Raw genomic sequence first — 8159 nt, forward strand, 5'->3', positions numbered from 1 at the left:
AGTTGGTCTCTTATTTTGAAGGGGAGGGAACTTGTGGTTTCTTCCATCCTGGTCTCTGTCATCTGCTCACTTTCTTCTGGTATTTTTCTTAAGATTGGTCTTGAAGTATTTTCAGTTTTAGTTTACATCCTCTAAAAACAAATGACTCTGTGAGGGGTATTTTTCAGTAACTAAGTATGTTCCTGAAGTCATATCTCACTGGCTTTTTTGACATTTAAATTTCTGTGGGCTTCAGCTATCAGACACACCACCTGTTCCCTGGTGTAAAAATAACCATGACTGGAGTAAATTAGATAGTGAGAAGTTAAATACTGCAAAGGAAACTTGTTGTTTGGTAAAAAAAGTGAAATGTGCAGGTGGGCATGTAAGTGTGATACTTCTGCATTTCTTTATTACACTATTTTTTTAACATCTCGCTTAAATCTCGTTAAACACATTTGCTATGAAACTCAAAAGGAGTTTCTTTTCTATCTAATGTAGAAATAAATATCTTAATCTCTTTTTATTTCTTTTGTAACTGTAAATGTGACCAGTTGTGATCTGAGGCATGTTACAATTTGGAGGTGCTGCTGCTTTTCTGTGTTGGAGATGAACTTTGTGTATACTTTTATCCCCTCGTTCTTTGCCTTCTTTGCCCAGCAACATTTTTTGTGTAAAATCACAAGCTTTTACATGTAGAGTAGTAGTTATTTTCCCAGTCCATTGGACTTTTCTCCTCCTCTGCTGGAGTTTGCATTTCACTAATGCCCTTTCGGGCAGTTGATGCAAGAAAAGAGACACTGATAGATATACTCAGCCTGGTGCTGTTGCTGAGTGTGGGGTGGGAATTTTTCAGGTTGTCTGAGCAAGAGAAGACTGTTGAGGTTTCTTCGATTCATTAGTCATGAAAAGTAGAAAGAGGAATGCTATTTGGTTTGGTTTGACAGATCTTGTACCTTCAGAGTAGTATGGATTTATTTTTTTTTTTTAACAAAACATCCTGAATCTTCAGGTGGAGCAGGTTCCTTATGTTCCACCCACTCACTCCCTCCTCCCACAGAGCAAAAGCTGTTGAACTTCATGCAGTTATTTCACTCAAGTCGATTACTTGTTTGGTTTTTTCCACACACACAAAAGAAAAATCCCAAACTAAACAGACCATCTCAAGATCCTTAGGCTAAGTGTGGAAAGCTCTGGACCAAGCTGCTGCAGATGAAATGCCTGGAAGACCACGACTAGACCTGTTCTTCCTCACCTAGTGCTATGCAGTGGTGAGGTTACAGGACTGAGACTCATCATGATTACATTAGAGCTGGTCAATCCTCCCAACAGAAAAGATAAAAGCTAAATCTGTGCTCCTGTGCTCTTTTTGATGAGCCGCAGGAAAATAACTTCCCAAGTGTGGAGAGTAGGTTTGTGTCCCCTTCAGATCCATCTGTGTTCTGCATCCTCTAAGGGCTTGGCAAACTTATGTGGTGTGATCTGCAAACGGTCAGAGGCAGGAATTGTATTCTCCCAACAATTTGAAGGGGAAAGACCTTGAACTGTTAGGAAGTGCAGACAGGGATCAGTCTTAAGCCATTGTGGAAAGTTCAATGCTAACTTTATCCTTCGTTCCTACTGAGCAGCACATGACTCATTGCAAAGATGGCTTCTTTGCAGGGGGAGGGAAGGATGTTCTTATGGGATCTCCTGTTTCTCTGCATGGTCAAAACACCCTTTGATGGGAAAGGAGAAAGCAAGAAAAAGATCCTCCTGTCAGACAGGTGTGGAGTAGCCTCTGCTCAGGACATACCATGTGTTTTCCTGAATTTAGGCAGCAGTGACTGAGTAAATGGTGGAAGCTTGCCATAAGCAAGGGCAGTTAGTGGTCAGAACACAGGGACTTTTGTGTGTTGTGTTGATGACAGACATAATTGGGAAAGCCACAACCAGATGTTGGTTGGATTCGGTAGGATGAGTTGACTTTACCTTCACTGTTGTTTTAAAACTAGTTGAGGAAAAGATTCAATTACATGGGAGATTTCTTTTCTCAGAAGCACTTCAGGCATGTAGGAGCATCAGCTGTGCTGGAAGCAGGCAGAACTTGCACTCAGTATCTTTACTATAACCTCCTCGTAGAGTTTCACTCTGAAAAAAGGTGATCATGGTCATCTGAAAAGACAATAGGAAACTGGGTGCTTGATGGGAACCTTTGGGTACGTGTGGGCTTGTGCAGGACATTGTGCATGCGTGCTGAGCAATGGGGCAGATCAGGTGCTTCCCCTGCTGTTGCATATAACTCTGCTTTTAACTTTAAATGATTTAAAGCAAAAAAATAAAAACCAAACTGCATTCAGCTCCAGAGCCCCCAGCACAGTAAAGACATGGATCTGCTGGAGTAAGGCCAAAGGTGGGCCACAAAGATGCTCAGAGGGATGGAGCACTATGAAGATAAGCTGAGAGAGCTGGGACTGTGCAGCCTGGAGAACAGAAGGCTCCAGGGAGTCCTTATAGCACCTTTCAGTACCTAAAGGGGGCCTACAACAGAGTTGGAAAGGGACTTTTTACAAGGACATGGAGCGATAGGACAAGAAGGAATGGCTTCAAACTGACAGAGGGTAGATTGTGATCCCAGTATGTCTAAAATAAAATCACTTTGTAAAACTAATATAAATTACAGTAAGAAGTAATTCATTACAGTAATTTAAGAAACATTAGGTTAGGAAACAAATGGAATCAACATTTCTAATACATTCTGGTTTAGCTTTATTCCTTCAGGAATAATACCATATGTGTGTATTTGGTGAGTGTCTTTCAGGCAGTTGGAGGAAGGAGGGGAGAATAGTCAGGGAAACAGTACTGTTGTTCCTCTGTTTTCAGGAGATATTTTGGGCATTCATTAATCTATATCCATCTAGATCTCTGGCTGCACTACTGTTCCCCAGTCCTTCTGAATTTCTTCAGCACTCCTGTGTTTCAAAGAGTGAGGGAAGTTAAACACAGTACTGCAGATGAAGTGCCCCCTCTTACATTCTGTCCTGCATTGTGGCTGATGAAGTCTGGGGATGACCCTGCACAGCCCCTGTTAGCTGTAAGAAGAAGAGCTGCTGGCAAGGCCTGGAAAGCATACTTTGTCTGGGACCAGGGCAGGTAAAACAATTCCCTTGGCTCCTTCTTCATACACAAATGATTCTTAAAAGTTATGAAGCCACAGCTGGGTTGCTGATTTTTAAAACTAGCAACTTCGAAACAGAAACTTCTTTTGCTTTTAAATGCGGAAGCTCTGTTTTATAGGGGTGGGGTGGCTGCAGCTGTTGGAATGGGTACATTTCTCTTTCCAGATTTTTTCTGTTATGGTAGTGTCTATCTAGCTTCAGGCTGATTCAGCAAGATTTAGTATGAAAATAGCCCTATGGAAATAGTTATGTAAAAACTAAGCGTCAGCTTGGAACTGTGTGTTTTCTGAAGTCAGCCAATTTCTAAAAATGTTTAGGAGAGTACGTTTTGGGGGGGGGGGGGGAGAAAGAGTATTTGGTTCTGAGGCTGTGGTTTAAGAGCTACTGGCACATATATGGGACTGCATGCCATTTTACCATCGCCCTGAAAAATAGTGAGAGTAATTCTAGCTGCAATGTTTATTCGTATTTTTTAGCAGTTTGGAGGTTTGTAACATTACTGGCATTTGCCCTAATGGTTCTGTTTGAGCTACACTTCCAAAGAAATGTATTTGTCTAGCATGTGAGATATTATGCAATAGTAAAGAAAAATATGCTCTCAGTGTTTTGTGGCTGATCATCTGTTTTCAGCTTCACTTGCCTTTATTCTGAGTTGCCTGAGGCAAGATACACGCAGCCTGAATTAACTGAAGCAGACTTTGAAGTCTTGAGAATTTCTGTGATCATTTTGAAAGGTTTTGTGAGCTATTGAAACTATTTGGAAAAAGAACGACACTTGTTTCGTAATTAAACACGTACTCGTCAGTCACTGTGTCTGGAAGCTCCCTTTGCGTAATCGCTTTAGGAATTCACGAATCTACCCTTGTTTGAGGAGGCAAGGGTGGGGTGAAGTCTTCCTTAAAATAAAATTAAAAATAAGTAAATAAATAAGACCTGGATAGCCTAAGTTTACTCTGTACCCTGGTTAAGAGACTATATGCAACTTATTGCTGTTAGCTTAGCAAAGCAGAATGGGGCTGCTAGCAAAATCCCATGTCCTACAGCTGCCTCATACCAGGAGAGATGTCAGCGTGGACTTAATCATGCTTAGCCCAATGCTTGCATGATTAAGTCCAGGAGCTTGCAGACATGTGCCTGCTGGTGGCCTGCTGGCTGGTGCTGCACTGTGCTTGCTCTGTGCAAAGGCTCCCAGGATGTTGCTGAGTATTTCTAACAATCCAGGGGCAAAGAAGTGATGTTTGTTTTCCTCCTCCTGGTTGCACTGGCCACTGGCAACTTTGCTAGAAACTGTAGCGATTTCTCCTGCAGATGTTAACTGTTTCTCTCCAAAGTGGTCTCTGCACCCCTTGATGCTCTCTGATCCCATGTGCTTCCTCTGGTCTCTGCATGCAGGAAGCAAATAAATGTATTTTGCCTTCCCAGCACATCCTTTTTCTTTTCCCTAGCTGTGATCAATATACCACTTAGGCAAAGAGTCTGTTTGTCTCCCTACGCTCTTTGGGAATGGAGCGATGAGAGTTCCTGTAGTAACATTGTGTTCCCTGCCCTGCCGAGTCTGCAGTTCACAAGAGGCTCTTTCTTTCCAGAAGAGACTGATCTTGAAACACAGGAATTAACAATGAGTCAGCATTTATTTGAATTAAATAAATCACATTTAAAGCGAAAATGCTGAAACCTGGGGTTTCTACATCCAGCAGGGGCGAGAAAACAACCTGAGCCTGTGAAGGAACTGAAGAGAGACAAGGGGGTGGCTGTCGCTCCATAACCTCCAGTACTGCAGGGCTCCACACTCAGGCTCTTCTGTAGAACCACAGAAAGAGTGAACACAGTATTAGTTACTGGGTTTCTGTACTGAGGCTTAAATCAGACTTTTTATGAATAAGCAAATTTTTAAAAAATCCAAGTACTCTCAGCTAAGGGACTGTTAGTGTTTCATTAGGGATTTTTTTTACAGCAGCAGCAGTGGAGCTTTACTCTACCTTCATTTAGGCAGTAGGTTCTGCATCATGGCTTAAAGTCCAGCCTAGAAAAACAATATTGGCTTCCTTTGGTCTTTGCTAGATGTTTTTCTGTGGTAATGGGAATTCACTTTATTTTATGCTCTAATGGACAGGGAGGGAATTTCTGTTTCTCCACCAAGACCATGCCGTGTAACGAGAGACGCAGAATAGCTTTCATCCTTGAAGACAGAACGTGTTTGCTTTGAATCTGAGAGTAGACTAATTGCACATAGAGTTTGCAGGCAATTCGTAGGATCTATTGATCAGCCAACTGAAATATTGATGAGTGCCAGCTGCATGTGTTTTTGTTGCTGTCTAATGGAAGCATTTGAAGACTCATGTTCATCACCTTGAAAGTGTGTTCGCCCTGTCATACCCAAAACACAGGGCACTAAGGTTTTGTGCAAAGGATCTCTGAACACTGGGAAAAGAGAGATGGTGTTTCAAGCTCTAATCTAGTTGCAGTTTACATGTTGAAACTCACATGTTTTCTGCAGTGATATTTAACTGTGGTACCTTCATCTAAAGATGGGCTTCTGCCTTCCTATGCATTTGCGCCACCATTTTTCATTTTTCAGAAATTCCAGAACTTGTTTCCCCTTTGCTTTTTATGTACCACTACTTTGCATCTGTGTGGTCCTTGGGTCTGTCTTCCTTTGCCCAGCTCACACAGCTTTCTACACCAGCATTGGGACAGGTGTTTGCCACCTTCCTGGTCAAATCCAGTGCCCCTCTTTCAGTGGTGATAATAGCCTTTCAGTTCCCTGTGCTTCAGTGTGTAATATACTTCACAGTTCATGTTTAATAGTTTTTTATCATTCTTTTGGTTCTGAAGATATTCCGGATTAATTTAAAACAAATCTACTTGAGCCAAATCCCCTCCCTGAAATTACAGGCATCTCATTCTGTTTTCGTTGCCCTGACAACCACAGACAGGTTGCACAGACAGGTAAGATGTATCACCTGCAGGAGAGCCTTACCCCCTTAGAATGGCATCTGGAGGGTAGACAGGCTGTCATGTGTTTGTAGTACCCCTTCAGGTGTCTCAGGTTTGGACAAATGAGTGTCCTTTATACTGTACTGAAGTCACAAGCTCTGTGGCATTTTCAATATCTTGATTTGAGGAGTACATTTATTGCATGAGTATCTTAGTTTTACACATTCAAATAGAAACAGCTGAGACTTGTTCAGAATCACAGTAATTTGATTGTGCAACATATTTCCTCATTTTATCCTCTGTCCACAGGTCCAGCAAGAACAAAGGAACCACACTGCAGAACCTGTAATAGATGACTATAAAAAGATGGGGACTCTCTTCGGCGAACTAAACAAAAGCCTTATCAGAATAGGCTTCACAAGGATGTACTTTGGAGAACGGATAGTAGAACCTGTAATAATTATATTCTTCTGGGTTATGCTCTGGTTTCTTGGCCTACAAGCTCTTGGACTGGTTGCTGTTCTGTGCCTTGTCATTATTTATGTACAACAGTAAAATTTTATTGATGCTGTTCAGATTACGTATTTCAATACTGTCACTATGTCAGTGGAACTATGAGTTTAAATGGGTGGCATATCAAAAGCTGCAATGCTTCAAATTGCTGAACTTCCAACGTTTGGTGTGAAGGAGACTAAAATTACACATTTTAAGCCAAATCAGCAGTGCTCTACTGTGTCTCTGAGGGAAGAAAAAAGACGATGTTTGTAATATAATGGTGTCTAATATACTGGGTTTTGGCCTTATCCCAAGGGCTGACATTTTGTTGTCCCCTCCCCTCTCTTCATGTTCTTGCTTTGTATAGCGAAAATTTCCTGTCTGGTTTTAAGAGGACAATTGATGTGAGTGTCCTGTTTCACTGTCGGGAGGCCTCGTGTGCTGTTTGTTCCCCAAATCTGCATAATTTGTTCATGTTTTGCTGAAAAGCTAAATCTGCACAAGGGACATTCAGCAACAAACCTACAATGACAAATGTTCGTAAAATGAATACAACTTCCCAACACAAAAGCATCTTAAATTAGTATATAGTAAGCTTTCCCCCAGGAAACAAGCTATACCAGCAAAATGCTCTTGTACTAATATTAGCGACTTAACACAAGGCTTCAGCTGTTGTTTTGGAGAAATTGCAGTCCTCCATTGGCCAAATGTCTAATGTAGCTCTGCCTTGTTTTTGGAAATGTACTCAGCTCCTGCTGCTGTTTTTCTTTCTTTATTTTTTATACTTGCTCTTTCCCCCAGCCCTCCTTTTGAAGATAAATATTTGGATAATTCATGGAGTTTGTAGGTAGTTACAGCTGCAGTGTTGGAGAGTTGCCATTCCAGATGGCAATGCTAGAATGTTTTCTGCTTCCTCTGGGTTGTGTGTGAAGTGTCTGAGAAACCAGATATCTCTTAACGCTTCCCTAGTTTGCAGCAATGTGGACCTACATGAGCTAAAGCTTTGTTCACGTAAGCAAACCAGACCTGTTTCCTCATGTGAGGCAAGAATGCAGTTGAAACCAGGTGGTTATTTTATTTAGTAATCTTAACTGATTCATTTCCACACTAGGCAAAAAAAAAAAAGTCTATCTATAGGTATATGTCAGGGGCCACATCAGCTGGAGAATAGGATGTATACATTCAAGAATAGGTGCAAAATTCAGTCTGGCTCCCCAGTGGCCACACCAGGAGTCTAGTGAATATTTCCAAGTTAAGTGTGCTCATTTGGTGCAAAGCAGTAAAATGAGACAGAATATTTACTACTTCTATGTTGCTACTACTACTAAATAGGCTGCCAGTTTAATATTTGCTGTACATTACTTTTAGCAAGAAACTTAATCACAAAATTGACTTTATCTATGGTAGAGTAAAATTATACAATTTACTTGAACAAATGAAATAGGAGCTGTGAAATTTACAGAAAATAACTTAATCTTTTGCAGTGACTTTTTTCCTAAATGTTTTTGTATTAGCAGAGATCAACAACAGATCAGATGAAAATGCTGTCTTATTCAGAGACTTTTGAATTTAAGGGAAGCTTCTCTATGG

At 41.1% G+C, this 8159-nt stretch overlaps 1 protein-coding gene across 1 annotated transcript; it reads left to right on the forward strand.

The window, feature by feature from the left end:
- Positions 1-6383: 6383 nt before the first annotated feature.
- On the forward strand, positions 6384-6629 carry LOC103803430 (chromosome unknown open reading frame, human C4orf32; the record flags this gene model as incomplete). The annotated part of the gene is made up of 1 exon (XM_009075984.1): positions 6384-6629. A coding segment is annotated over one exon (246 nt), but the record flags the coding sequence as incomplete, so codon positions are not given.
- Positions 6630-8159: the final 1530 nt, after the last annotated feature.

Source organism: Acanthisitta chloris, unplaced genomic scaffold (assembly GCF_000695815.1).
Source record: "Acanthisitta chloris isolate BGI_N310 unplaced genomic scaffold, ASM69581v1 scaffold40125, whole genome shotgun sequence".
Taxonomy (NCBI): domain Eukaryota; kingdom Metazoa; phylum Chordata; class Aves; order Passeriformes; family Acanthisittidae; genus Acanthisitta; species Acanthisitta chloris.